Source organism: Pungitius pungitius, chromosome 6 (assembly GCF_949316345.1).
Source record: "Pungitius pungitius chromosome 6, fPunPun2.1, whole genome shotgun sequence".
In the NCBI taxonomy this organism is placed as follows: Eukaryota; Metazoa; Chordata; class Actinopteri; order Perciformes; family Gasterosteidae; genus Pungitius; species Pungitius pungitius.
The window spans coordinates 14,944,551-14,971,709 of record NC_084905.1 but is presented as its reverse complement, the minus strand read 5'-3'; the positions used below and the strand labels follow the sequence as shown (position 1 = coordinate 14,971,709).

The 27,159-nt window shown below is 45.4% G+C and overlaps 3 protein-coding genes across 7 annotated transcripts; all 3 read left to right on the top strand.

Annotated features, from left to right (window-relative positions):
• Positions 1 to 3,088: 3,088 nt before the first annotated feature.
• LOC119196547 (transcription factor 12-like) lies at positions 3,089 to 11,813 on the top strand. 2 transcript variants are annotated; one of them, XM_037452324.1, is made up of 13 exons: positions 3,089 to 3,246; positions 5,700 to 5,799; positions 6,171 to 6,313; positions 6,432 to 6,555; positions 6,632 to 6,702; positions 7,075 to 7,171; positions 7,255 to 7,316; positions 7,493 to 7,669; positions 8,444 to 8,555; positions 8,680 to 8,827; positions 9,900 to 10,135; positions 10,506 to 10,680; positions 10,834 to 11,813. In XM_037452324.1, exons 1-12 carry the CDS (start codon positions 3,178 to 3,180, stop codon positions 10,646 to 10,648), a joined length of 1,482 nt encoding a protein of 493 aa, XP_037308221.1. In that variant the 5' UTR covers positions 3,089 to 3,177; the 3' UTR covers positions 10,649 to 10,680; positions 10,834 to 11,813. The 2 variants fall into 2 exon arrangements, with proteins under 2 accessions (XP_037308221.1, XP_037308220.1); XM_037452323.1 differs by having other exon boundaries at positions 6,168 to 6,313.
• A 1,061-nt stretch (positions 11,814 to 12,874) lies between these two features.
• LOC119196338 (cingulin-like protein 1) lies at positions 12,875 to 22,643 on the top strand. 3 transcript variants are annotated; one of them, XM_037451921.2, is made up of 19 exons: positions 12,875 to 12,963; positions 14,310 to 15,272; positions 15,347 to 15,441; positions 16,205 to 16,259; positions 16,396 to 16,491; positions 16,580 to 16,728; positions 17,404 to 17,545; positions 17,641 to 17,853; positions 17,949 to 18,155; positions 18,246 to 18,350; positions 18,485 to 18,637; positions 18,783 to 18,953; positions 19,218 to 19,370; positions 19,918 to 20,007; positions 21,193 to 21,276; positions 21,594 to 21,718; positions 21,814 to 21,922; positions 22,010 to 22,173; positions 22,269 to 22,643. In XM_037451921.2, the coding sequence occupies exons 2-19, from the start codon at positions 14,337 to 14,339 to the stop codon at positions 22,339 to 22,341; spliced, it is 3,120 nt and encodes a 1,039-aa protein (XP_037307818.2). In that variant the 5' UTR covers positions 12,875 to 12,963; positions 14,310 to 14,336; the 3' UTR covers positions 22,342 to 22,643. The 3 variants fall into 3 exon arrangements, with proteins under 3 accessions (XP_037307818.2, XP_037307816.2, XP_037307817.2); XM_037451919.2 differs by having other exon boundaries at positions 16,205 to 16,268; positions 22,269 to 22,642; XM_037451920.2 differs by lacking the exon at positions 12,875 to 12,963 and adding an exon at positions 12,975 to 13,032 and having other exon boundaries at positions 16,205 to 16,268.
• A 185-nt stretch (positions 22,644 to 22,828) lies between these two features.
• Positions 22,829 to 26,696, top strand: LOC119196339 (aquaporin-9-like). Of its 2 annotated transcripts, XM_037451923.2 has the most exons (6): positions 22,829 to 22,990; positions 23,141 to 23,267; positions 24,126 to 24,263; positions 24,357 to 24,475; positions 25,205 to 25,422; positions 26,118 to 26,696. In XM_037451923.2, the coding sequence occupies exons 1-6, from the start codon at positions 22,889 to 22,891 to the stop codon at positions 26,323 to 26,325; spliced, it is 912 nt and encodes a 303-aa protein (XP_037307820.1). In that variant the 5' UTR covers positions 22,829 to 22,888; the 3' UTR covers positions 26,326 to 26,696. The 2 variants fall into 2 exon arrangements, with proteins under 2 accessions (XP_037307820.1, XP_037307819.1); XM_037451922.2 differs by having other exon boundaries at positions 22,829 to 23,267.
• The last annotated feature ends 463 nt before the right edge of the window (positions 26,697 to 27,159 follow it).

Below are 27,159 nucleotides of genomic sequence, written 5' to 3'. Positions count from 1 at the left end.
GATATGAAAATACAAGTATAAAAAAAAGAAATGGATTGGAACAAAATTAGAGCTGAAAGGATTAGTCGATAAATAGTCCTTTAAAAGAACATTAATTACTTACTATTTTGACAACAGATTCATTATTTGATTCATGGTTTTTGGAGAATTTTCTAGAATTTAGTTTTTCACATTATAAACAGTATTTTTATTGTATTTTCTAGGTAGACCTCATTTTGTTTATTGACTAACTGGAAAAACAACCGGCAGATTAATTGCATCAGAAAATAAGGTGATGTTATTTTGCGCCTGCAAAAAAAGCAGAAATGATTGAAAATGTCCTCTTCAAATACTGTTATTATATTCCAAAGATAGTACTCCTATTTCCAAATTGCGAAGGTACTTTTTTAACACTTGGTTCATCGGTTCAGTGCCAGGCTGAAACGTGGGAGTCCCTGCCTTTGACGTCACTTACTCTCACGGGCCGCAGCGTTGTTGCAGAATTTAAACAGCATCTTTTTTTCTTCTTCTTCTTTTTTTTTTCTCTTCTTCTTCTCTATTTTCTTGGCGTCCTTTGGAAGAGCGGATGGGAAATTCTGATGTCATCAACCTTGGCGCAGCGGGACTCGGGAGCATGCAGCCCCTCAGGGTGCCGCGATTGGTGCCCATGTGTTTGTGCCCTGTAGATGGCAAAATAGATGGTGTGGTGCTGCCCGCCTGTGCTGCACCTGCGTCCCAGCATGCTGATTGATCAGTTTGGTCATGTGGAATGTCACCATCTGCTCCCCAGTCCCACTCGCCCCTTCTTGTGTGAATGCCAATCACTGGCAGGAAGATAGTAATTTAAGCCATGTCAAATCAGGCGCATGACGATGAGCAATATGCCAGCGACACTAAAAGTGTGTGTCGCGGGCGTAGTATGCGCAACAGCATCATTTAGAGTCAAAGGAACAACCAGGACTTCAAACTCAAAGGGTTTTATCAAATGTTTTATTGTCGTTCTCATTGTTTGGCGACATCGAAATAGAATGGAAACAGATTTCATGCCCCTGACTGATATAGTCTACTAACAGAATTACATTTTATTATCGTGGGCTGCTACGATGGCCTGACTGCCTGCATGCGTTTTTATTTGTTGGCATGGAAAAGTCTCCATTTCCTTTCTCTCATTTTGAGCCCGGCTCCTTATTTGTGTCCCTTCGGCCCCCTTCAGTTGCTTTTTTTTCCGGCTTCTTAATGGCCAACAACGTATCGGGGGGCCATCAGGAGTGACATTCTTCATTGTAGAGCGTCATAACCGATGACATTTCAACCATGGGAAAATAAAGATATGCAAATTTAAACTCATTAACATTTGCCTTACCTGTTTGAATAATCACACTCCTGACAAGATTGCAATTAACTAAGATTGATGCAAAGTTCAGGGTTAGGGGACTGTATATATTTGCTCTGGGATCATTTACTTAAAGTGTGTGTTTGTGTGTGCGTGTGTGTGTCATTTTGAGTGTCTTGCATTCTTAGTGTGTCAGCTAGGGGAACTGATCTCTGTCAGAGGCAAAGGTCATTCAGTAGCCTCTGGTGGTCCTGAATCACTATTATTTGTGGCAGTTCTCAATGTTGTTGTTCATTAAAGACTTTTAGAGACATTTCCTCATTTAACATCCATCCTGAGTCAATGGAATTGTAATCTTTGGACAGAAACTGTTGCTCAATAAGGAAGGAAGTTCTCACAAATGATTGGTCTGATGAAGATGACCCGCTAACCCAGTTAACGCTAGCGTGGATGGAGGGATTAGACTTAAAGAAAGCTGAGTGCAGTGCAGAGCTCACCTTCCGACTGATTGAGACCAGCAGAAAAATAGTGTGTTTTTTTCTGCTTTGTTCTGCTTTCCGGCTCTTCCCCAAGTACAGACGGGTCTCCTCCTCATAGTCCACATGCTTCACACCATCGGTGCTTTACATGGGAATCCTTTTCTTTCACTAACGCAGGTTGACTAGTTTTAAAAAACACCCACTTAAAAGTCAGATCCTGGCAAACCACAGCATACTTTTGGTTAAAAACTTCCACAGAAACAGGTATTATGGCAGTATTCCAGACACTGTAACATGTGGCTTCAAAGTAAACACTGGAGTGTCACAATAAAGACCACACGGCTCAGTGGAAATTATTTGTTTGGGTTCTTGTGAGGTCTTTCGAGCACAAAAAGCATTGCCAGGACAGCGTGGCACATTGCAGGTCTGAACAACAGCAGTGTGTCTTTTTCCTTCGTGGCAAACCGTATTTATGTAACAAAGTGAATACTGCAGGAAATACAGCAGGCCAGCATTGTGTACTGTTTACACACTCTCTATTCTGGCTGTTCCAAGTATTTAAACATGAGCAGTTCACCTCCGAATGAGAGTTTTCTAAACGTCTGTTTGTTTGTTTGCACATGCAGTGGGCCACTGGCCGTTTCAGCAGTTTCAGGGCAGCTGACAGTGGAATAAATCTCGCACAGGAAGTAGAACTGTTTTAAATGAGCCGCATCAGCATCGCACAGAGAGACCACCTTATAAATAACTTTAAACCTAGCCGCTGGAGGAGCTAAGTACACCACACGTGCCTACAAACTAAAGATTCAGATCTATTTGTGCATGTAGGTCAGACAGCCTCTGTTTTCTGGAACCCTCTACCTGTCTAACAGGAGGTAATCTTCATGTCGTCATCAGGGCCTCCGAGCTTGCTTGCTTACGATTTCACACAAACACAGGATTGACATAGGGAGAGGATGACAGCTGAACAACACACGTTATGGCTTTTTATCCTCTTTTTTTCCCCGGTGGGGTCAAGGTGTTTGATCATGCCTGGGTGGGGGAATTCCCTGACCTGATCAAGTTATTTTCATAATGCCATTTCGCACAGATGAATTAATATTTAACAAACAACAAACGCTAAAAACTACAACTTGACCATGTTTATTCTATTAAATATTTTAAAGAAGTGCTTATAACACAACAGCGGAACGGGCCTGCGCGAGCGAGGATGGCATCGTCCGTTGGCCACATCCCCCCCGCGCGGAGCCCGCAATGGTCCGGCCCTCATTTGCATAAGTCGTCTGCGGGTAGCCGCATGACCAGCAGGGGTAGGTCGGGGGGAAGGAGTGCATGTGGACCACATACACATGAGCAAAAGAACCGCGGGCTGAACCAGACGGAGTTATGTACTGCGCTCACCCTGTGTCCGGCACAGGCAACAACTCACTCATGTACTGCTACAACGTGAAGCCGGTGAGTAGCGTTATTATCTGTGTTACGGTGCTATTTGTCTTCAGAGGAGACATGACACATGTCAACGGGATGATGCTGTTGCACTCTTTGGTCCTCTTCTCCGGTGTTGCGCTTTTCTGTTGATTTAGTAAGAGTGACACTCCTTTTTTTCTTCTTTCGTCTTTACTTGTTAATAACGGTTGAACAGCACGTTCTTTAAGTGAGAACCAACGTGTAATAACTTAACGTGTTTCTCCTCTTGCTCACACACCTTTTATCGAGGCGGGTTTTTTTTAGAACTGGCGGGGCTGTTTTGTGCTCTCCACAGAATATTTGTTTGGAAACTAAGCTGGTTTCATCTGCGTGTTTGTGAGTCTTTCTCTTTGTGTGTGGCTCAGAGAGAGAGAGAGAGAGAGAGAGAGAGAGAGAGAGAGAGAGAGAGAGAGAGAGAGAGAGAGAGAGAGAGAGGGAGAGAGAGAGAGAGAGAGAGAGAGGGAGAGAGAGAGAGAGAGAGAGGAAAAGGGTTAGCTCATTTATGATTTGTGATGAATCTGTCATTGTCACTTACTTGGGGGAGTTGTGCACAGGGTATGAGGTTTATTCTTGTGTAAAGTTCAGTTGTTTACGACTTGCCTGAGTTAATCCAGGACAAGAGTTTGTGTAAGATTAAGAAATCTCCAAGATGCCCATTGGTCACTCGTTTGTTTGGTTGGAACTAACAGCAGTTATGCCATTTTAAGACAATAAAAACCACAATTAATCCTGATTACTTACTTAATTCACAATACTTCCAGCACCCACAGCACTGCCATGAATCTCATCCCCGAGTAACACCTCTCTCACTTGTTTTAACAAACTGGTGTTAAAATGCACCGGTGAGACCCGTGCTTCCTGTTCTCTAAGCACCGTGCAGTCGAGCCTAGCAGCAGAAAACATCTTGACATGAAGCAGATTGCTGCTTTTTTCTATTTGATTTAACCCCGCTATGTCAGAGCAGCGCGGTCCCTCCACCGCTGCTGCCATTATCAAAGGCAGCTTTGATCTCTGTGAGACTAACCATATCCAGACATCGTGGATCACAGAGGCAGAAAATTGGTTGCATGTGGCTGGAGTTGGCCGTGGTGGAGCACAGCCGAGGCCCTGAATAGCAAGTTGATATTTCACTCATCTAGCATGGTTAATGCTCTGTGCATTTACAATTGGGGAAAACAGTGCAGCTGTCTGTTACATAGATGTCACATTTCTGGATTATAGGAAGTTTGTAAATGCGTCTAACTGATTGTCAAAAAGGACTTGTGTTTAAAATGATTACTTCAAGCCAATGTGAGGGTTTCATAGTATTTCAATCCTCTATTAAATGTGTTTTTTGTTTGTTGAAAAAAGTCCCTTCATCATTTGTGATGCAGTGATTGATGGCTCCTAAATCAATGCTGTGTTAAAAGAGAATGACATGGTGACGGCCCCTCTCCAGCGGGGGGCCACAGAGGGCGTGCTGGGGCGGGGGTGTGACCATTATTAACGGGTCGCCTGCTATGCTGATGGTAAGGAGGACAATTGGCTTTATCCTCCGCCATATGCTGCCCATGGCGGCTCAGACGGGGCCAGTGTCGGCAGGGGCTCCTCTGTTTGGCCTGGCCCACAATCACCATGGGACTCATGCCAGCCAGGGTCACGGCTGTGTGTGTGTGTGTGTGTGTGTGTGTGTGTGTGTGTGTGTGTGGGCTTAAGAGCATGTGTTTATTTGTGTGTGTGTGCGCCTGTGAATGTGCTCGCAAAAGCATACTCGAGAGAGTCTTTAATAGCCTGCTTTACAGAACTTGTCGTCCGGGTAACTGACACCCCATTGATGCTGTGCAGGGAGGTTTATTTTCATTTCCTGGGGCACATCAAAGCAGTCGAGGGAGGTGCAGGTGCAGCCCAGACCTCTTGGTGTGTTTGAGCGAGTGAGCATGTGTCGGGTTGTTTGTGTGCATATGTGCGGTTTTTCAGCCTTTTGCTATTACCATTAAAACCAACGGTATCTTTAAGTACATTTAAAAAAAATCTATTTACAATATTTTATTTTCTCCAGAAGGGGATCATTAGGGAGACACCGCGTTCTCAGTCTGGTTTCGTTCAGTAGGGGGAGGCCTGTAATTTAATTTATATTGGGGAGGGAATTGTATCCAAGTCTTCCGAATCCAGCCAAACCTGATCATGATTAAGGCTGGGATTTCTCATGGTGAATGGTTCCTAAATCCGGATGAGGAGGTGCATGGATCTGCAGCTTATGGATTATCGCAATAGCTCTAAGTGTGCATCAGCTCTCTGCTTTGTTTTTATAATACCGTTGCTTCAGCTCACGCTCACAGTATTCACACCGTTGTGCCAGAAGGGTTTAGTTTGAGTGTTCCAGACAGGTAGAAAATAATTGTTTGTATGCATTATGTTATAGTTCACAATCAGCAAAGCTTTAAATCATCTCTTCTCTTTAGGTTTATGGGCAGTCTCCCTCTAATGACGACATCAACCAGAACTCATCTTCACATGCCTCCTCCAAGGCGCACAGCAATGTGTTTGCAAGCACTTTCTTTGGTGAGCTGAGAAAATCATGAATATTCCAATACATTTACATATATTTAGGCTTATAATGACAAATAATGGAACCGATAGAAGTGTTTTGTTTTGTGATATGTTCATAATTTCCTGAATTTAATGTAAACAGCCCTTGAAACCATCCTCCTTGCAGTCCATCTACATATTCTAGTATTAAGGATAAAACAGTCAAACAATGGCATAGAAAAATTAGAATTAAGATTCAATTCCTTTCAGCCACAAAGATGATCACGTCAGAAATATAAATTGACTGAAACATAGGGCTTCATATTCGCCATATAGCTTCACAAATGGCTGCTTGAGATGCTATTCCTGTGCAGGCTCTAACATAACGTTACCTGTTTTAGAAGGGATGAGCAACTCGCCTGACATCTGGAACGCTGTAAATGGGCTGAACCAGCAGGGCTATGAAGGTGCTTCGGCAGGAGCCACAACGCACCAAACACAGCCGGGCAGCTACAGCATGCTGCAGCCACCGCAGCACAGCCACTTGGTGAGATTCACCTGCCGGACCTTCGGATGTTTGCGGCACATCGTTTCACCCCCCCTCTGATAATAATAATAAAAACAATAATAATAATAATGATGATGTGTGTCTGCTTACTGTTCAGGACTACTCCCCACAGTCAGTGATGGCTGCTGACATGAACAGGGCTCTCCCGCCAATGTCCACTTTTCACCGCAACAGCACAGCGCCACACACTCCGTCAGTCAACGCCTCCGAGAATTCAACAGGTGAGCAGGTGGACAAAATGTCTTTCGTGTCTACTCTCTGTTGTGCTCATTCACAACCGGTGTGTTTTTCTTCCAGTCTCAGGGAACAAGGGACATGTGTCGGGAGGGTCACAGACAGGCGATACCTTGGGCAAAGCTCTGGCCTCTGTAAGTATGCAACGCCTCAATCCCATTAGAGCGGCTCATCTATGCCGTGTTATGTTCAAACAGCCAGAGCGGAGCGTCGGTGGTGTAACGCTACAAAGGAATATAGGGGTTTGTCCCTGCTTGTCTCAAACCAGCGCGTATTGACAAAGGGCTGAGCTCTCGCTGGTGGACTTTTTATTGGCTGCTGACTAGTAAAATGACCAGAATTGATGAGTTTAGTTCACGTTATGGGCCTGCACCGAACGTTGTTGGCAGCAGCTGTAAAACCTCACGCGGAAATGACAAGGAGCCCTTCCTTCCCTCTCCCCCCCCCCCCACCTCCCCTTCCTCCCCTCCCCCCCCTCCTTCTGTCTCTCTGCTGTATGCTGCCAGATTTATTCCCCCGATCACACCAGCAGCAGCTTCCCCTCCAGCTCGTCCACACCGGTGAGGTCTCCGTCCCCGCTGCAGAACGCAGCTGAACATGCAGGTAATCTGGAGCAACGCCTCCCGCTGTACATTCTGTGTTATTCAACCCCTTTGTGGTCTAATATGGTGGTTTCTGTCTCTCAGGTACCAACATGTGGCCCCGGGCCCCAGTGTCACCACACTATGAGTCTTCACTTATATCATTGGTAAAGATCTGATTTCATATCACATGTCTAGGGTTTAATATTATTCTGTCTTATATGGATAATGAGCATAATTTATATATTTAGCATCTAACTGGCTGCTGGCTTAAAAAACAAAAGAGCTGAAATTTGGGAAAACAAAAAAGCCACTTTTGACATCTAGTGTCCTGCGTTTACAGTCTCAGGTTGAGGACCGGCTCGACAGACTGGACGATGTGATCCACGTCCTGAGGAACCACGCCGTGGGCCCCACGGCCGGCCCGCCCTCTGACATCCACGGCCTGCTCAACCACAACCTCCACGGCCACCTGGGACCCGCCAGCAGCCTGCCGCTCACCTGCCACGCCTCGGCCATGGTTAACAACCACTCCTTTGAAGTCTTTAAGAAAGGGCAGGCCGGTCGTCTATGGAATCTGTGTGTTGTTGCGTGTGTGCGCGTGTGTTGGTGTGTGTGTGTGTGTGTGTGTGTGCGCGTGATGGTGTTCAGTTACAGGAATTTTCCACCCGCTACGTCGGCATGTTTTTCCTCATGTAAAGGTTGTTGTCCTTGAAATAGGAAACTGAGCACAATGGGAGAGAGCTGTGACGCGCTGCCCTTGTGTGGAGAGAGCACAGTACGCGCGCACTCTAATTCCACAGCGGGGTGACGAGGGGACGCTCGCGTCGTAAAAAAAAATCCCATTCCAGCATGTTCTCAGCAGACCAGGGGATTTTGACCCAGCTGGAGTGGAAGTATATGCAAGGGAATAGGTTTAAAAAAAAAAAATCTAATCCTTTGGGGGAGGGGGGAATTAAATTCACTTACTTTTATTTCTCCAAATGATGTGTCTGTTAGAAGTGAGTCATTGTCTAGAGAATTAACGGCGTACGTAGGGAGTGCGCAGCAGTTTTAAGACAAGGATTAAGATTGTCTGAGATTAAATTCATTCTGTGGAGCCGGAGATCGACGTTGGTGTTACGTTGGAAACCAGGGGGCGGATCTGGGTTTTTGTGACTCGTTTGCCGTTGGTTCTAAAAATGGTATAAAATGGTATAGATCTTCTTTACGGGACGGAGCCATGCTCGCTGTCCCACCAACACATTATACAACACCATATCTTATCCCACCCCTTTCCTCGTCTGTCATGAAGGGTGAAGCTGTTAATATGAACAACAACCACTCAGCCTTCCAGAGCCGCACACCCAACGGCCACCCGTACCCAGCCAGGCAGAGGACGCCTCTTCAGCCCATGCAGGGTGCAGGTAGACGCTGCTGCGTGTTTCACCTTCCACATCTGAACTTTTGAACCTTTGAGCCATAAAGACTTAAAAGCTCTTGCAGCTTTATCATATACTTTAAAAAAAAAAATTGTGCGATGTCCCACAGGAGGTCTGGGAGTTCAGAGTAATCTGGAGCTGAAGATGGAAAGCAGGGAAAGGGAAGAGATGATGCACACCAGTCACAGCTCTGACAGCCAGAGATCAGATGATGAAAGCGAACTCAAAACACAAGAAGAAAACAGTGGAAGTAACAGGTGAAAGAAAAACAGGAATTTAGCGGGTCAGAAAAAACTGTGAAGGGGAAGTAGCACGGCAGATTAAAACAAATTCACCAATTTAAAACACATTCAGACCCCCCGATGTGAAGGGCAGCTGTGTCCAGGCGAGCCTATTTAGCGCTGCCTCATCTTTCTTCTTCATGTTACAGTTAATTAAATGAGCCGAAAACAGAGGAGCTACCAGACATCAATGTAGGATGGTGTTTTTCTGATAGTGGGGGGTCTTTTTTTTATCCTCCCACGGTAGCCATTAAGACTCAAATACAAAATAGGCTAAGGTACAAACGTCGGTATGGTCCACCTAGTAGGAACTATTATTTGTAACAAGGGCAGCAACTTTGATTTTTTTTTCAATTAATTGTTTACACCAGTTAATGGAGAAAATGCATGCTTACAAGCTAATGATATTATTATATAATATTTTTTGCTCTATTTTTGTGACCGGATCATTGATGTGGGAGAATAGCCTTTTATTAGATTTTAAATGAGCTTGAGGTTTTAAACCATCTTTCTGTCTATCTGGAGAACATCACAGATTCATCTGAGTGTTGGTTCTGGTTTCTCTAGTTTCACTTCAGATGCTCAGCGCTGATCCCCGAGCACATCTTTCTTTTTATTTTTTATCAATTATCTAGTTGAGGGAAAATCATTTTGACATATGGGGACAATCCTCCAGCAACAATTGATTTACTGGTCCTTTGTCTTTGTTTTGTCTTCTTATAATAGACAATGATTGAAAATGAAAAGTGCGAGTGCATCACTTGACTAACATTTTTTTACTAATAGACCTCTGACCTGTTTAAAAAATGATTCGCCTCATCACAGAACATACAACTATCCAGTATATCATCAGTAGTTAGGAGATTCAATTCCATGATGTCAGCTCATTGACCAGCAGAGGGCAGAAAAATCCACAGTATCACTCGAATCTTATGCCCCACTAAAGCTCTTAGATCCACTTTACACCAAACATTGGTTTTGGAATCGCAAATCGATTCCTAAGCATCCTTAGCAACATCTTCTCATATTTGTCTCTTTGATGTTGTAGTATCCACGAGGATGGGGACGAGGACCTGAGTCCGGAGCAGAAGGCCGAGCGCGAGCGCGACAGGAGGATGGCCAACAACGCCCGTGAACGTCTGCGCGTGCGGGACATCAACGAGGCGTTCAAGGAGCTGGGTCACATGTGTGAGCTGCACCTGAAGAGCGAGAAGCCCCAGACCAAGCTGCTGGTGCTGCACCAGGCCGTGTCAGTGATCCTCAGCCTGGAGCAGCAAGTCAGAGGTCAGTGTTTCCTACAACCTACAACGCCGGTGCAGCAGATTAACCGGCCGGTTACAGACTCTGAACATGTGTTTAGTTGAACCACTTGGGCGGCAGTTTAGTTGGCTTTTTTTTCTGATTAATCTCCCGAGCGCCACCCAAGTGTTCAGTTTGTCACAACAATAATCAGTGGTTCACTGGGAGCTATAATGACTATTATGTCAACAGCCAATGCTTAACAAGATATTTCCCAAAAGGTTCACCAGAAGTGGAACTCTGGAACAATTTGCACTTTACAGAGGATGAAAAAGAGAAGCACATACTACCGCGCATCTTCAGCTTCTTTTTCAGGAAATGGTCGAACTGACTTATTGTTTCTTGAATCCCACAGAGAGGAATCTGAACCCAAAGGCAGCATGTCTGCGGAGGAGAGAGGAGGAGAAGGCGTCCGCAGTCATGAGCGATCCACAGTCCATGCATCTCGCTTTCAATCCCAGCGGGACAGTCGCTACAAACCCCATGGGCCACCTCTGATCATCTGATAAGTGCATCAAATCCAGCATGAGGTGGATAACATCAACGCTATTCACTCAAGTAAAACGTCTGATTGATTTGTTGTTCTCCAGAGAGGCGGCCTGAGGGAAGAGGTTGTTTCTACCTTGTTGGAAAGAAGTCCACATTAATATTTGTCTAATTTGGTTATTGTCTCCGTGTCTCAGATGTTGGGTGAAGAGAATCCCAGAAACCAGCTGTTTTGGAGGTCCAGCATTTCTTCTGAATTCGGCCCCCTCCGTTGAACAATCATCATCGTCTAACTTTGTGCCTAAACTGTACTTGTAACAGACAAATGCATTGTACACTGCAGATGTTTTGTACATATTTTGTATATTTTCTGATTATCTGTCTGTTTTGATTATATCTGAAAGGATGAAACCCAGTAGTGACAAGGGACCATCTGCAGTTTGGGATTTTTTTTTTTTTGCAGAGCCAGATACATAACTTTGGTACTGACTTTTACAGTATGTCACTATTTACCACATGTACACTCGTGATTTCCACCGAGCTCAGAGGACCGACATTCCCACATCTGTGTGTTCAGACCACAGCTTCCACTTGTCCTGTGGTGTGTGTGAGTGTGTGAGTGTTTGTCCAAGTATTGCAGGAGGCTGAGCATTCTGTGAATGGAACAGATCTCCGAGAATGTTCTTTTAACTCGTGGGCATAATCTGTTATCTGTATATTTGTTACAAATGTGTGTTAGGACTGTTAACAGGATTACACTTAACGGCACACCGGTGGACAGAATCCCTCCTCTTCTCAGTCTAATTATTCCTCTTCAGACGTAGTCGAAGCTCTTTGCATGTTTAAGTTTTGAATAGAACATTACATTTTTTTCTAAGTTATGTAACTTATCTTTTATACAAATATTGTGAATTTCATAACGTCTATTTACTTTTACACAGAAAAGACCTTTTGTGCAGTTTCGCTAGACGTAGCTACATGTCATGCTCTGAGCAATACAGTATTACAGAATAATGTATGTCTGTTTGCTTATCTCTCTGCTGAACAAATAATACATATTATTCAAAAACAATCTGTAATACTCCTCTCATAACATGTACAGTATGTGTACAGTTTGAAGTAGCCGTCAGGCATGTGTTGAAATGATAATGTAGCAATAAATGTCTTTTTTTCGAAAGAGTCGAGTTTTCTGTTCTATAATGTGATACAAAGGCGTAGATCACACACCCACTGTATATATAGTAGAGTTTTGTGCAGGCCTCGAAAGTACCCAATAACACATAATGATATCATTTGATGGTCGTTCTTATTGAATTGTTATTCTTAATCAATTATTGTCCAGGTTCAGCTACTTTAAGATAGCGTGTATACTGTTTAATTCGGTGGTTCCCAAACTGAAGGTCGGGCCACACCCAAGGGACACAATATAAATATGGGGTTATAAACAATAAAATAGTTGTTTTAAAGTAATTAAAGAAATGAATTTAAACAAATAAAGTTCAGAAAGAAACTAAATGGATGCTCGTCGTTTTAAAAAAAACGGAAAATGCCTAAATAGTGTTGGTCAACTCTGAGAAACAACCAGCCACAACTACGTCTTTGAGGGAAAAATGACCTCCTCTACATTTACACGACTATTCAATTATAATAAAAGTACTTTACATATTCCAATTAATAATACAAAACATAATCAACAAATGAATTATTATATACCATCACAGATAACTAGAGATACTTTTTTAATAATCTCTTTCATAAGCTGACAGTATAGTTAAAGAATGAGCTTGCTACAAAATTCAAATAATATATAAATTATTGGAATCAATGATATAATCAAACATTATTCCAACATGGGCTAATCCACATAATGATTACCTTTAAGTGAACTATCTTCTTTATTTAGCTGTATCCCATTATTCATACATTGTGATGTGACTTTTACATCAGTAAAGTATCTTAATACTTCTTCCACAACTGGCTACTCCTCTTAATGACAAACATCTGCAATCGTCTCTTCAGGTGTCCTTAAATTTGAATCGGAACTTTCCAGCTTCAACAGTCTTTTTTAAACCAATGTTCCACATCAAGCAATTCAGTGGGAAATTATCCCCACACAACAATGTCATAAACTATCCTTCACATTTAATCGACATTAGTTTCTTGTAATTGAATGCATTTCCTCGCATTAAGCGTTCGCGTCAGCGTCCATGTGGACAGGATATCTGAGGCGGAGCAGGCCGTGAACGCCTCTCCCAGCGGGACACGGGCGGAGGCAGGACAGCGTGAGCGGACAAGGGAGGAGGAGGACACCGTCCGACACCCAGCGGGTAAGTTTTAGCACAGATCGATGTCTTTTTAACGCGCGTTGTCTCAAAATAAGGAGATATTGCTCGGTGGTGAGTTCAGGGTCATCTTTATGTTGCTGCTGAGCGTTTTTTTTTGCTTCTTCTTTCTTCATCTGATGTGTTTAAAGTTCAAGTTGTGACTTTCAACTTTTTGATTGACGTTTCCTATAAATAACGTAACGTAATGATCGGTTGACGTTGTGTGTTTTTTCACAAACTGTAACGTAGGGCTTGGCTCAACGTTCATGTTAAAAATGTGAATTTACGTTGATCAAGTACAACCGGATCAACTCATATCCGCAGGAACAGTTACTTGCTCACATTCTAACTGAAGGGGATTCCCTCGTGAACAGGGAAATTGAATTCTCTACGTTTGATGGATGGATAGGTTAAAAAAATGTGTGATTCCAGAGAAAATCCCTGTAAGATAGTGGAGAAAAGAATTAGAACTAGATAAATATTTCACTTCTTTTTAACAAAGGAAACTTTATAAAAGTTGTTCTAAGCTGTAATTAATGGCAGTTAATGATGCTATTAATAGTAAATAGTAATAAATACTTTTCAAACGTTTCATGGAGAAGCTTTAAGTTTTTTATAACAAAATCCACATACTTTCTCCTTTTATGTTTTAGGGGTGTTATATTGGGTATTCAGAGCATTATTCAAGCTTCAAACAATAGAAGTAAAGCTTTGGGGAGTCTCTCTCTCTCTGTTTTAATCGGAATATTTAATCTTTCTTTAGAAACCCGGCTTGTTGATGATGTTTTCAATCCCAGAAACGATTGTGAAAGGTCACAAATTCAAAACGCATTATTATAAACGAGCTCTCGCGTTATTAATCGAAGCCACCAAACTCTTGAGGGTCCTCTTGAGAGGAGTCGTTTTGTGCGCTGTGCACAACGTCTCCTGTGTTCTTTGTGTGACGGCCACACGCTAACACATTTGTTGACAAACATCTCCCTCAAGTGTCACACCGTGAAGTGGGTGACGACGCCCCGGAGACCCCGGCCAGTTGGAGTCGTCATGCAGCGGTACAATAGCACCCTGTCGTGAGCACACTGAGCGAGCTGTTTTCATTGCACAGCAATATCAGGCACTTGTCAGTGTGCGTTTATTGTCTTCATATCGGCCCAGTGCAGCTGTGTGAGGAGCTCCCTCGCTGTCTGTCATTGTGTCCCAGTGTGGCTCTGACTCTCTGCTCTAATGTTGTGTAAACACCAGCCTCTGCTCGACCAACCTCACGCGGCGTCCTCCGCTTCCCATGCAGGCTCAGGTTCCTCCAGTGTCCTTTTTGACGTGACGTTTCTCCTTGTTTTTTTTCCTACCAGTTCATCTGTTCATCCCGCCGAGTCAAGATGGAGTCCCACAGGCTGAGCGTCTCTCCGGATGTCAGGATGCAGAGGAGCTACACGCAGCAACACGGCGCCAGAGGCGGCCAGGACAACCTGTTTGGTGTCAGGGTGCAGGTCCAAGGGATTAAAGGTCAACCCTACGTGGTTCTGAACAGTTCTGGCCAGGAGATCCACCGGGACGTCTCGGTTATCACCCACCAGGCAGGGTACAGCCCCGGCATGGTGAGGCGGTCCGCGGACGAGAGGCCCCGTCCCGCCGAGTCACAGGGGACCGAAAACTCCTCCGCGTTTCACTACCAGAAACACCCCGAGATCCTGAGGCCGTACGACCCCGAGAGCAACAACATGCACTTAGTCGTTCCCTCAGCAGCTTCAGGTGTCGGACACCCTGACACCGCGGGCAAACCCAGGATCCCTCTGCCCGCCGAGGGCCCCGTGGGAGACCACGGCGAGGTGGCCGTGAACAGGACACCTTCTCCATGTAGACGAGTCCCCGCGAGTACCCCGGACTCCGTGGACACGGAGTCCTTCCTGTCCGTGGGGAAGCTCATAAGCCGCTTCAACAGCAGCCAGCGGAGGGGGCGGGGGGGCCCGAGGAACCGGTTGGAACCGGAGCAGTGTCGGAGGTCGCGCAGCGTGGACAGCAGCCGGAACCACGACTCCTCGCCCTCGTCCTCCTCCTCCAGCAGGGCCTCGTCCCTGAGGGGCATCAGGGGCGAGACGACCTCGGGTGGGATGTATCCCCCGGGGTCGGCCAGGGCGCGACTCCTCGGCGGAGAAGCCCCTTTGCCGCGGGAGGAGAACAAGCCCGGCGCAGCGCTTCAAGGACATCGGGGAAACGGGACGGTGTCTCCGCGAGCTGCAAAATCACTTCAGAGGCCTGAGAAATCCAGGTCCTTTAGTGACCAGGCGGATAAATCTGATGAAAGAGATGCACAGGTACAAGAGATTTGCGCCGAGGCACAGTTGTCATTTAAATGTGTGTATTTATTTGCTGTACATCTCTTAACCAGGTGACTCCTGATCTTCTGAAAGGACAGCAAGAACTCTCAGTTGACCCACCTGAAGACGCAGATAAACAAATGCTGTTCACTTACCTCAAGGATGGGTAAGTGCCCCTCCACTTAATCAGCTTGATTAGTAGAATGAAGTCAATTCAAAGTAGTTCATTTGAGGCAAAGCAATTAGAAGCCAGATCATTATATTTGTATTTATATATGCAAAAAACGGTGAACTTACATATGTTTAGTTACCTTTGGACAGAGCAAAGCTAGTTGTCACCTCCTACAGTCTTTGTGCAAAGCTGAGCTCTGCAGATGGCTGACGCTTCATATTTATTGGACACATGTGAGACCGGAGACGGGGACGTGTTGATCCTCTTTCCTCCCTGAGCTCCACGCAGACACAAAGACACTGATCCACAGCCAGTGGGTGGGAGCACACACTATATCTAATCAATTCAACCCCGTTGAAGAATTCAAGACTCTTGACATGAAACCATATTAGAAAAATAACTGTCTAAAAACAGATGCACTTTAGCAGTTTCTCTATTTTTTGAACCTGCAGCCACCTTTTGGTGATTAGCTGCTCGTCGTGATCGTGCAGTGCGGTGAGATAAGAGCGCTCCGCTCCAGCTGTGTGTGCTCATGCATCACTCAGGAATGCAGAGCACGTATTTCTTTCCACTGATAAAATAACTTCTTCACGTGGAAGGTTTTTATGATCCATCGCTGGCTTTTTGATGAACATGTGCTGAAGCAACTGCAACTGCGCATCTATGGCGGGTCGCGACTCCAACTGAATCCAACGTTCATCACTGCGCCATGTTAGTGCTGTTAAGAGTGTTTGTGAAGTATTTTCTTGCTTCTCAGGACGGCGGACGATGACTCCACCACTCAGAAGAAAGTCACCGTGCTGCTTGAAAAGGTCAAAAAGGTCAAGTGGAAAGCTGCTGCAAATGGGGCCGTGTTTGTTGGGATGAGATGTTTGACCAATCCGCCTGATTCAATGTCTCTGTCTCAAACATGCTGATGTCGGGGCGTCTGCTCTTTCCTTCCTGTAGGACTATGCAGAGGAGGGGAAGCTTCTGCAGCAGAAACAGGCAGCGCTGGAGAAGGAAGTGGTTGAACTAAAGCAAAAACTGGAAACGGAGATTAAGGTCACTGCAGTCCCATCCCGCTGATGCGCATCTAAAACGCACGCCGCCCATTCCAGTGACTGACTGATGCTTTTTTTTCGTTGATCAGAATGAAAAGACTCTAGCCAAGGCTTGTGAAAAGGCCAGGACAGAGAAGAAGAAACTCCAGGAAGAGCTGGCCAAAAGCCAGGAAGAGCTTTACAAACTCAGCGACAGACTGGCGGAGATCGAGGCTGAGCTCCAGTCTACCAAAAAGGAGTAAGGACCTGACCTTTGTGTCGTTACAATGAAAGCTGCCATGTGTAAATATGCAAGTCCTCTCAGCTTGATTAGGGCTTCCATTAAGAAAGGTGTCCAATTCAAATCCTGCAAATTTGATTCTGTAAGGACTAGCCTGCTATTGGCCAGCGATTGTTTGGCTTGAAGAAGGAACTGCTCCCGGACAAGAAATAGTCCAGCACATGTTTTTAGTGAGGATTAAACAAAGGACGGATAAAGTTGAGAATTGAGCTTTAGATGTGCTGATAGTTGGTGTTAGTTCGCCGCTTCCCCGTGTTGAGCATTTATTCTAAGCTATGCGAATTCGCTTTATATTTAGCATTTGGCATGTAGGAGTGGTTTCAATCTTGCAATCTAACTCCCAGCAACAAAGCCACTTCAAGTTTACCTGGTAGTGTTGAACTATTCCTTTGAATAATTCTAAAGTTGCAAAACAAAGTGAGTCAAATAGAGTTAAGGGGAAAAAAGGTCATTTGACTGAAAAAGAAGGGTCAAATACCATTTGGATTAAGTGTGCAGATATAGCGTCTTCTTATCTAGTGCCATCAAGCGCCTTTGTTAGAACTTTGAAGCATGGGGCGCAGGCTTCTTTTATCAATCTCAAATGTATCCGTCATGTTTCTGTCTGTCGTGCACATTCGTGCACGTTGTAAGGCTGACACAGATGAAGGCAGAGAAAGAGAGATCTAGGACGGAGATGAAAGACCTTCAGATGCAGCTCTCTGAGATGCACGATGAGCTGGACCTCGCCACGAAGGCCGAGGTGATTAATACGGACAAAGAAGTCCTACTGGAGGTAAATTAAAACCACACGACACACAAATCAACAGCAGCTGTGCAGCTCCTTCGCTGGACTCGTGGTGACGTAGTTTCTGAATGGATGTCTGTCAGGATATGGCGCAGCTGCGTGTGGAGTTTCAGGAGATGCTGCGGGTGAAAGAGGAGCAGGAGGAGGTGCTGCACCACAGGGAGAGGGAGCTCAGCGCCCTGAAGGGGGCGCTCAAAGAGGAGGTGGAGACTCACGATTCTTACATTGGCGCCTTGAAGGAGGAATATGAAAGTGAGCTGGAGAAGATGCTCAGGGATTTAGACCTGGCTAAAGAGGTGAACAGTGAAGACCAGCCTCTCTACCATTCCTCTTTGTTTGTCCAAAAGCTAAACCACGGTTCCACCCTCTGCTCCTCCGTCCTGTCTCACAGAGCAGCGCGCTGCTGGGTCGAGAGATGGCCGAAGCAGCAGAGGAGAAAGGCACGACTAAGGTGCTGCTGAAGGATCTGAGCCAGGACAGGGATCAGCTGAGAGGAAAGGTGCAGGAGCTGAACAACAAGGTGGATCAGCTGAATCTGACACTTCAGGAGTCCAAAGCCGCAGAGAGGCTCCTGGAGCAGAGCGCGAAGCAGCTGGAGGTGAGACGACGGATTCACTTTCAGTCTGCCTGTGGACGTTCTCTGCTTTTATTCTGAGTCAGGTGTTCCTGTGTGTTCCTCGCTCTCCAGAGGGAAAAGCAGCAGGTGGAGGAAGCGCTGGCGGATGTGAGGAGGAACGAGGAGGAGATGTGTCAGTCCAACCAGTTGCTGCTCACTCGCCTGGAGGACGTGCAGGTAGCGGCACTTTGCTGTTAGCTCTGGAGGAACCTTTAGAGGGCGTCTCCGTGGTCTAAGATGCCTCACAAATAGCTTTTGACTCTATTGCATCACAGTTGTCCCGTTTTTAATCGCTTTCTATTCTTTCCCAGAGTAAGCTGACCAAGCTAAACCATGAGCACAGGGACCTGAAGGAGAAACTCAAGGAGGAGAGGAAACAAATAGAGGAACTATGGAGGGCAAAAACTGAGCTGGAGGATGAGAGGAGGCTGCAGGACAGAACTGTGGAGCAACTGCAGAGGAAGGTGAGAGGTGTACCTGGACTATCTGTTAGGCGTTTAGTTATCAAGTCACATGAGATGAGCAGAATTAGCTGATATTTATTGTGACTTATCCATGTTAACAAGAAGCTCCACGTATCTCACCGTAGAAACACTGTCTTTATCTCAGATGAATAGCATCATGGAGGAGTGCGAGGCGTCTACAGATGTGCTTCAGGACCAGGTCGAGGAGGCCAGAGAGAGGAGTCAGAGGGAGTTGGACGAGCTGCGCAGACAGCTGCAGGAAAAGGGAGGCGAGCTGGAGAAATGCCGTCAGGCGGCCAAAAAGCTTCAGGAAGAGGTGTGGTACTCATTGTCTCTGTGATTCACCAGCATGTGGGTTCAGCAAAAAAAAAACAAGATTAGGATGGAAAGGAGTGCAAATGTTTTTCTCAGGATAAGATGTTGTTGAGACAGTTTAAACGTTTTTTTTGTCTGGACAGAGATAGAAAAGTAGTCACAGATGTGTTGCAACCATTCAGCACATATCCCTCACACATCTGAGTGAGGGGCCGTCACCTTATCTCACAGGGTGTGTTTGTTCTGTGCTCCGTTATGAGTTCAGCTGCTTCCTCTGGAGGAGGACCTGCGGCGCTGTCGCAGGGAGCAGCAGGAGGCCCAGCTGAGGGTCCGGCAGCTGGAGCAGAAGGTGGAGGAGCTGGAGGAGAGAAACGCAGCGGCGGCGGGAGAGCGAGAGCGCCAGGTCAAAGTCATGGAGGTAAAATGTCTCCGCAACCCGGGAACGTGACGGATTTATCTTGACTTTGTTCCTAGCGTGGATCAAAACACTGGAACCTAAGTGTCACCTGGAGCTTTCCACTAAGGACAGTAACTAACTCCATTAGAGCCTTCAGCCCAACATTCTTCAGTCTATCATTACGTCTTCCCTTGGTCCAGGTGCCAGTATTTGCACTCACTTGTTCCAGTGAAACTAAAAGGGCGCAGAAAGGAGCCACAGCAACAAACATCTCCCAGCTCAGCACTGCTGGCCCCGCTGATGACACAACACTGCAAGTCGACACCAGCGCCACCAATGTTGACACTGTGTGTCGGCCGAGGGTGTTTACTGTACAAAGTTATCAGACCTGTCTGGGTGATCTCAGGAATCGTCTTTCACCACCCCCCCCACCCCCCGTTTTATTTACCCAACACCCTTATTTTAACCACATCCTTAAGACATGGCTCCATCGTGTCCTCTGTGCTGTACAGTGTGATTATTAACTTGATAATCATTTGATTATCACACATGTTCCTTCTTCTCTCAGGGACGCATCGGCCAACTGGAAGAGGATCTCAACGATGAGCGCGTCAGCGCTGACAGCCTGATGGAACGATTAGACAAAACCAAAGAGCAGGCGCGTTCCCTCCCTCTCGCTTTGCATTCGCTGCCATTCTTAATGCTGCTTATAACTGTTCATTTTTAAGACCCTGCAGCCGCATCTGTTCTTGTCACAAAAGGATTTGCACTCAGACTTGAGAACGCTCACTCCTTGTAACAGCCCTGAAACGTGGCTGAGCTGCACTGACTTCATGCGGGCTACGTCGCTTTCTCTCTGACGTCGTCATAACAGTCTCACGTCCTCGGTTTGCCTGTGAAGTGGGCCACTATTCATGGGAGCAATGTGGTGCCGACTAATTGACACACAAAACACAAGAAAACAGCCAACTATTGTGAGCAGCTATTCAAAGCCCCTTCACTGGGCCTCTGGATGTCAATAGAGAAGAAAGAAGCCTTTAGATTTGATCGGCCCACTCAGACCAGACAGCGTTTCCTCGGACTTTAGGAGTTAAGCTGAAAACTTAATTTAACCTAAAAGTTATTGTCAACAGGTGCTGTCATTTTTAATTTGTTTGTGTTTTGAGGTTTATGTGGAAAACAGTCTGCACAAAGTTAACGCCTATATTTAGTTCCATGGTTAGAAATTGGCATGATAAATCAAAACTTGCTTGGGTTGTATAGTATATATATTATGACTGAATGCCAGTTGTGGAAGAAGAATCCGATCCTTTGCCCATAATACTTTCAAGTTTAAGTCCTGCATGAAATAACCTACCAAGTATGAGACCAAACTCAAATGAAGAGATGAAGAGGCAGCAGGGAGACTTTCATTGAAATAAATCATGGCAAAAACAATATAAAGAGAATTTCATCCAACACAAACTATAACCCCAAACACTGAAGAAAACTCAATACAAAAGGCTGGAATGTAGAAGAAGAAAAAACGAAAAGAGGGAAACCTGACAGACTAAATACACAAGGGGCAAATCAACTAAGGAAACACAGGTGAGATAGGAAACAGGCGGGAAAAAAGACAAAGGCAGGAAGGAGAATAAATCACTCTTGTAATGACACATGAGACTGACTATCAAAATAAAACAGGAAATCAGCAACAAACAACAAACAATCAATGATAATGACATAAGACAAAAAAGGCTTGGATACACACATCTAATATTTAAATGGATTAAAACGATTATTGGATGCACTTAGTTATATTCCACCGCTGATAAAAGGTCAACTTTTCCCCTCCTCTCGACAGATGGATCAGATGAGGAGTGAGCTGATGCAGGAGAGGGCAGCCAGGCAGGACCTGGAGTGTGACAAGATGAGCCTGGAGAGACAGGTAAGCGACCTTTGACCTCATGACACAGCAGAGCATTTACTCAAGCGTGGACAGGACGTCTTTGATTCTAGAGACAGAAACGTGACCTTGTGTGCGGAGCGACGTGACACCTGGCCTCACATCTGGAAGACATTCGACAGCACAGATAATCTATTCTATTATTGCAGGTTTACAAGTTGTTTGGCACAACGCTGGGTTTCTTGGAGATGAGCGGAATGATGTGAACCCGTTGGCTGAGCTTCTTTGACACAGCTCCACGGCAGGAGCTTACGTTTCGCCTAACAAATGACATTCTTCTGTTTCATTTCCTCTCTGAGAATAAAGACCTGAGGAGCAGAGTGACTCATCTAGAAGGATCCCAGAGGACCAACCAGGATTCGCTTGTCTCCAAACTTAACAGCCGCATTCAGGAGCTCGAGGAAAGGCTGCAAGGAGAAGAGAGGTGATTCTCGCCAGGAAGGTGTTGAGTTACAGGAAGCTGCGGAACTGCGACGTGACCTGTTGATGTTTTTTTTTTCTTTTTTTTTTTTCTCGCAGAGACAACAACAGCCTGCAACAAGCCAACCGCAAGCTGGAGCGCAAGGTGAAGGAGATGAAGATGCAGACGGACGAGGAACACGTCAACCTGCAGAGCCAGAGAGACCAGGTAGACGAGCGCTTTAACCCAGCGGTTCAGCGGCGGCAGACTTGAAACCCGTGACTCATCAGGGCATCGCTTTTGTGAACCCTTCAGCTGACCCAGAGGCTGAAGACGGCCAAGAGGCAGATGGACGAGGCGGAGGAGGAGATTGAGCGACTGGAACACGGCAAAAAGAAGCTGCAGAGAGAACTGGACGAGCAGATCGAGTCCAACGAACAGCTCCACGGGCAGCTGAGCTCACTGCGGAGCGAGATGAGGTGACCGCTCACCTTCTGGCCCCGAGGTTCTGCTATTTCAGTAGTTCGAGTGGTTCTTTAACTCTGGTCGTTTTTACTTTACTGTGCATCAACAGGCGTAAGAGGAAATCCTCCCCTCCTCTCAGTAAGGACGACGGGAACGACGTGGATGACCTCGGGTCCGACTGACAGGCGTCCGATGGAAACAGCGCGTGTCGTCTTTGGACTTTTGTTAATGATGGACTTGATGTTATTATTCAACATAACCCCTTTAACAAACTCAGGTGTGACTTCACGATGTTCCCGGGTTGCCATGTCTGACCTCTTGTGGCAACATGTATAACTGCAAAACCCGACAAACTGATGTCTTACAATGCAGCCGAAGGGCTGGCTTATTTACCTCCACTCACATTCATTCATTTGTTAATGAGCTATTCATTTGCAGCATGCGTTTACCCTCAACTGTAAATCTTGAACTAATGAATCAATAAAACGACGATGTCGATACATCTCAAGAAACTAAAAGAAGTTGTTTGTTTTGTCGGAGGGAGATGTAACGTGAATCAACCCTCCGGAGTCTGTGTGTGGGCTGATTAGAGGATTGTGATGGTTTCGCCGGTGGATCAATGGTCTGCTGTGAGTGGCTGCGCTCTGGTAGAGGTGGAGATTTGAGAACTCCGGAGGTTCACACTGGTGGACATTTGGTAGTTTTAGCCAGCACTTGGCACAGGGATACATGGAAGTACAACACAAGAGAAGCATGAGGCGACACTGTGCGATCAAGCATGGAATACTCAAGGAGTTCCTGGCAGAATTCCTGGGGACATTTGTCTTGGTTGTAAGTAACATTTTGTATTACAAATGCGTCTTAACTGCATTTAACAGTGTGTTTGTTTCTAGGCGTCTGAGAGCTGCTCCAGCTCATACTGATGAAATCATCTCGTGTGTTTGTGACGTCTGCTTTTCTCCTCCACCTCTCGTGTGTCAGTTGTTCGGCTGCGGCTCAGTCGCTCAGACCGTCCTCAGCCGAAACAGCCTGGGCGAACCCCTCACCGTCCACATCGGCTTCTCCGTGGGGCTGATGATGGCGGCGTACGTGGCCGGCGGAGTGTCCGGTAAATGTGGTTTCCACTCAAACTTATTTCACACCAGCCACCACTACAACAACCACACGTTTGACGTGGCCCTTAGAATTTAACGCGTGTGCAATGCAATAAATGAGTCATTGTTATCGGGTGTCACTGTGATCAGCTTTCTATCGTGGCCTCCTGTCAAATAAACTGAATTTTTTCTTTGTGTACATATTGAGGTTATTTGCTGCATTTAATCTACTATTTAGGGCTGCACACACCATTACAATAATTTAAAATGGATATAAACAACCTGAAACAGTTTGAGCCGTGATGCAAACCCGAGGCTTGCGGCTTGTTATAATACTTTATAATACTTTATGACTTCCTGTCCAGCCAAGGGCCCGTGTCAGCAGGGACGCGCCAGCTCTCTGTCCACAGCCAATGAAAGTGCACTGGCCATTGATTTGTGAGTGAGCCTCTGCAGGGTCACACATAACCCTGGGCACTAAATGTCCTGCAAATTCCATTGATCACAGGCTACGTTCATCAGACCAAATGACACCGACCGACTCATCTGAGCCGGGGCTGCTATTTCACGAGGAAAAAACCAAACAGAATTCAGCAGGACAGATGACAGATGTTTTTTTTTTTAAATGAAAAAGAATTAGCAGGATTTGAGTGCAGCTTGATTTAAAAACGGGAACGCATTAATGCTCCCCTTCGTTTGTTTTCTTCTTACTCGCTGGTTCTATTTCTAACATGTGGCCGTCATGCTGCCCGTAAACACACAAAACATCAACATACAACAGAACCCGAGGGGGGGGGGGGTCCCATGTGGCAGCCTCGCTAGTGATGGAGAGGATGTCACCCTTTAAGTGTCTGCTTTGTTTTTGGTCCCAGGGGGCCACGTGAACCCTGCCGTGTCCCTGGCCATGGTGGTTCTGGGCAAACTGAAGATTTGGAAGTTTCCCTTCTACGTCATGGCTCAGTTTCTCGGTGCTTTTGCGGGAGCCGCTGCAGTCTTTGGGTTATACTACGGTGAATATACCTGTCACAGTAAAAGTGTTTGAGCTACGCGTCGTTGGTAAAGAGATACTAATGTTTACAGCTATTCATTCTTCCTTCTCCCAGATGCTTTCATGGACTTCACCAGTGGGATTCTGTCAGTGACGGGAATCAATGCAACGGGTCACATTTTTGCTTCCTACCCTGCGAGACACCTGTCAGTCCTCGGCGGCTTAATTGATCAGGTGAGCTCACAAAAAAATTGCATATAAAAGTGCATTGCAGCTCCCATTGAGCGTTTAACTTCTGGAGAATCTAGCTAATGCAAAATTGATTGGCCCATTTAGTCTGAGAAAATCCTCTTTATTGCTTCAGCTTTGGGTCTAATGACCCATTTTCTGGCATTTCCTGGCATTCACTGGAAGGTCAAATCTATACTTTAACACCATTTCCCCGCCTTTTTATTCGGTGCAGCGATCCAAAATGAACACGTCCACCATCTTAAAACCACAACACCACTGAGAAGTCTAATAATGAATCAAAAAAACATTTAACTTGAATGTCTGTGTAACAGTGATGCTGTACACAGTTCTGCCTGTAGATACCAAATAATCAATAATACTATATTCATAATAATGAAATACATAAAAGCTAGATTTGAAAACCATTAGAATTTGTTTCAGAGACACAGATTACAAACTAAAACAGTGAGAAGGAGTCATATATAGGGAGGGAGGGTTTGATTTGAATGTGCCCAACACAGTGCAGCTTAACTTCACCCATGTGATTCATAAAAAGAATACCATTATTATAAAAGAATACATTTACAGATGTGCAGACAGATATACATGAACATAAAATTGAGTGCGAATGCTCTGGACATTCTAAAAGCGCAGATAGCTCTTCAGTAAACCAATTACTCGTTGGCTAGTGGTGTGGTACTTAAAGTAACACCGATGTTGTTTGTCCTGCAGGTGGTGGGCACCGGGATGCTGGTCCTGTGCATCTTGGCCATCATCGATGGGGAGAACATCGGCGCTCCCAAAGGCGTGCAGCCGCTGGCCATCGGTCTGATCATCATGGCCATTGGTGTGTCCATGGGGCTGAACTGCGGTTACCCCCTGAACCCCGCCAGAGACCTGGGACCACGGCTGTTCACCGCTGCAGCCGGGTGGGGGATGGAGGTCTTCAGGTAACTGCAGCGGAGGATGAACGATCACAATGTTATTCTGCCTCTTGTGTGGGATTTCTCTTTGTTTTAGAGTTGACTCAAAAACAGCAAGTACCAAATACTCCATCAAATATTTATTTTGTATTTATTTACTTATTTGAGCACTGCCATATACAATGGTATTGAAGAGAAACAGGACAAAGGAATTTATTTCTTAAAGGCAGTATGAGAAGATACAGGTGCACACATATCTGTCAATATTCTTTTAATTTGTCGACCTGTATAACCAGCAATCCTTCTTTCTCAGTCAGCTGTGGGAAGCATATAATGCTGGATGCGGATTATTGAAATGTAATCCTGCATTATAACGGAAATCATAATGTCATGTAGTTTATTATTTTTTTAAAGATATATTTTTGCTTAATCCTAGAATATTTGTCTCCATGTTTAACTTGTGTAATCTAAACGTAATTGTACGGGGTTGTGAGAAGCGATTCGAAGATATAAATCTTTATCGCCAAATTGATAATAAATCAAGAGGTCGTTATAGTTCGTGGATTCCCGTTGGCTGATTGAAGACCTGAGCTGCTGACGTGACGTGACGCGCGCTCCACTGATGCAGCCGTGGCCTTTTGAAAGAGGCGCGGCGGTGATCTGCAGCGGCCTCTGTGCGAGATCATTATAACCCTGGATCCATTTCCCTCTGCTGCGTGCAGCACTGCAAACAACTGGTGGTGGATCCCTGTGGCGGGGCCCATGGTGGGGGGGGTGCTGGCGGCCGTCGTCTACTACCTGCTCATCGAGGTGCACCACCACCGCGAAGCGCCCGAGAAGCCCCGCGAGGAAGAGGAGGAGGAGGAAGAGGAGGACGAGGACGAGGACAGCAGCCTGAAGGACAAATATGAGATGATCACGATGAGCTAAAGAGAGAAAAGAGACATTAACTTTGTTCCATCTGTAAAGACAGGCCTCCTGTGTCTCCTTTGCAATTTAATGTTTTATGATTCATAAACACATGGAAATCTCAGTCCTTTGTGCTTCACATTGTTATTTTCATTTATATGCTGTAAATACTGTATTATAGATATTAGAACCTTTATTTGGTTTTATTCAACAAATGGTAGTGTACTAATACTTTTACGTTACAGACCGTCTCCTTTTACCTTTAATAGTGGTTGTGATGATAATCTCTGTATATTTAATTTATTGACTTTTTTTTGTTCCAACTTATAGTTGTTTTCTTCTTTTGCAAACCACGACGAATCCTCCCCCCATGTTCTTTATTAGCATTTGTATTTTACTCTGTGATGTATTGTCTACATTAAAGTTTCTACAAATATCGAGTTGATAGGAGATGTTCCACGTCAGGTGAAAAGAACCCATCACCCGTCACATTTATTACTGAAAACTGCCGTTAAACTGACCGTTTGTTCATGTTCACCTCAGCATTTATACCACTTCATATATTTAAACTTCCCTTAGATTGCTGTGCTGAAGTAAGGCCAAACAAACTCCATCGCTGCTCTGAAAACCTAATCCAATCACTGGGCATTATCTGACACTGGCCAATGAATCGAGAGTCATGTATTTCCATTTCGTAATTTCGCAATGCTGAGGGCCAGATGCCACTCGACTCACGGGGGGCCACTATCACAATCCTGCTCTGTCCCTGAAAGGAGAGACAGACGTGTGCTGCTCGCACACAGCTCTTTGCACACGGCTGAATCTCTAAATGTAGAATATTGACCGGTGACGTTG

Excerpts from the sequence above, each read along its gene's own strand:
- LOC119196547 (XM_037452323.1), top strand. The coding sequence starts at position 3,178 with ATGTACTGCGCTCACCCTGTGTCCGGCACAGGCAACAACTCACTCATG. Across the intron at positions 6,703-7,074 it reads TGGGCAAAGCTCTGGCCTCT|ATTTATTCCCCCGATCACAC; the intron begins GTAAGTATGCAA and ends GTATGCTGCCAG. Across the intron at positions 7,172-7,254 it reads GAACGCAGCTGAACATGCAG|GTACCAACATGTGGCCCCGG; the intron begins GTAATCTGGAGC and ends TCTGTCTCTCAG.
- LOC119196338 (XM_037451920.2), top strand. The coding sequence starts at position 14,337 with ATGGAGTCCCACAGGCTGAGCGTCTCTCCGGATGTCAGGATGCAGAGG. Across the intron at positions 16,729-17,403 it reads CTCCAGTCTACCAAAAAGGA|GCTGACACAGATGAAGGCAG; the intron begins GTAAGGACCTGA and ends GCACGTTGTAAG. Across the intron at positions 17,546-17,640 it reads ACAAAGAAGTCCTACTGGAG|GATATGGCGCAGCTGCGTGT; the intron begins GTAAATTAAAAC and ends GATGTCTGTCAG.
- LOC119196339 (XM_037451922.2), top strand. The coding sequence starts at position 22,889 with ATGGAAGTACAACACAAGAGAAGCATGAGGCGACACTGTGCGATCAAG. Across the intron at positions 23,268-24,125 it reads CGTGGCCGGCGGAGTGTCCG|GGGGCCACGTGAACCCTGCC; the intron begins GTAAATGTGGTT and ends TTTTGGTCCCAG. Across the intron at positions 25,423-26,117 it reads TGGGGGATGGAGGTCTTCAG|CACTGCAAACAACTGGTGGT; the intron begins GTAACTGCAGCG and ends TGCTGCGTGCAG.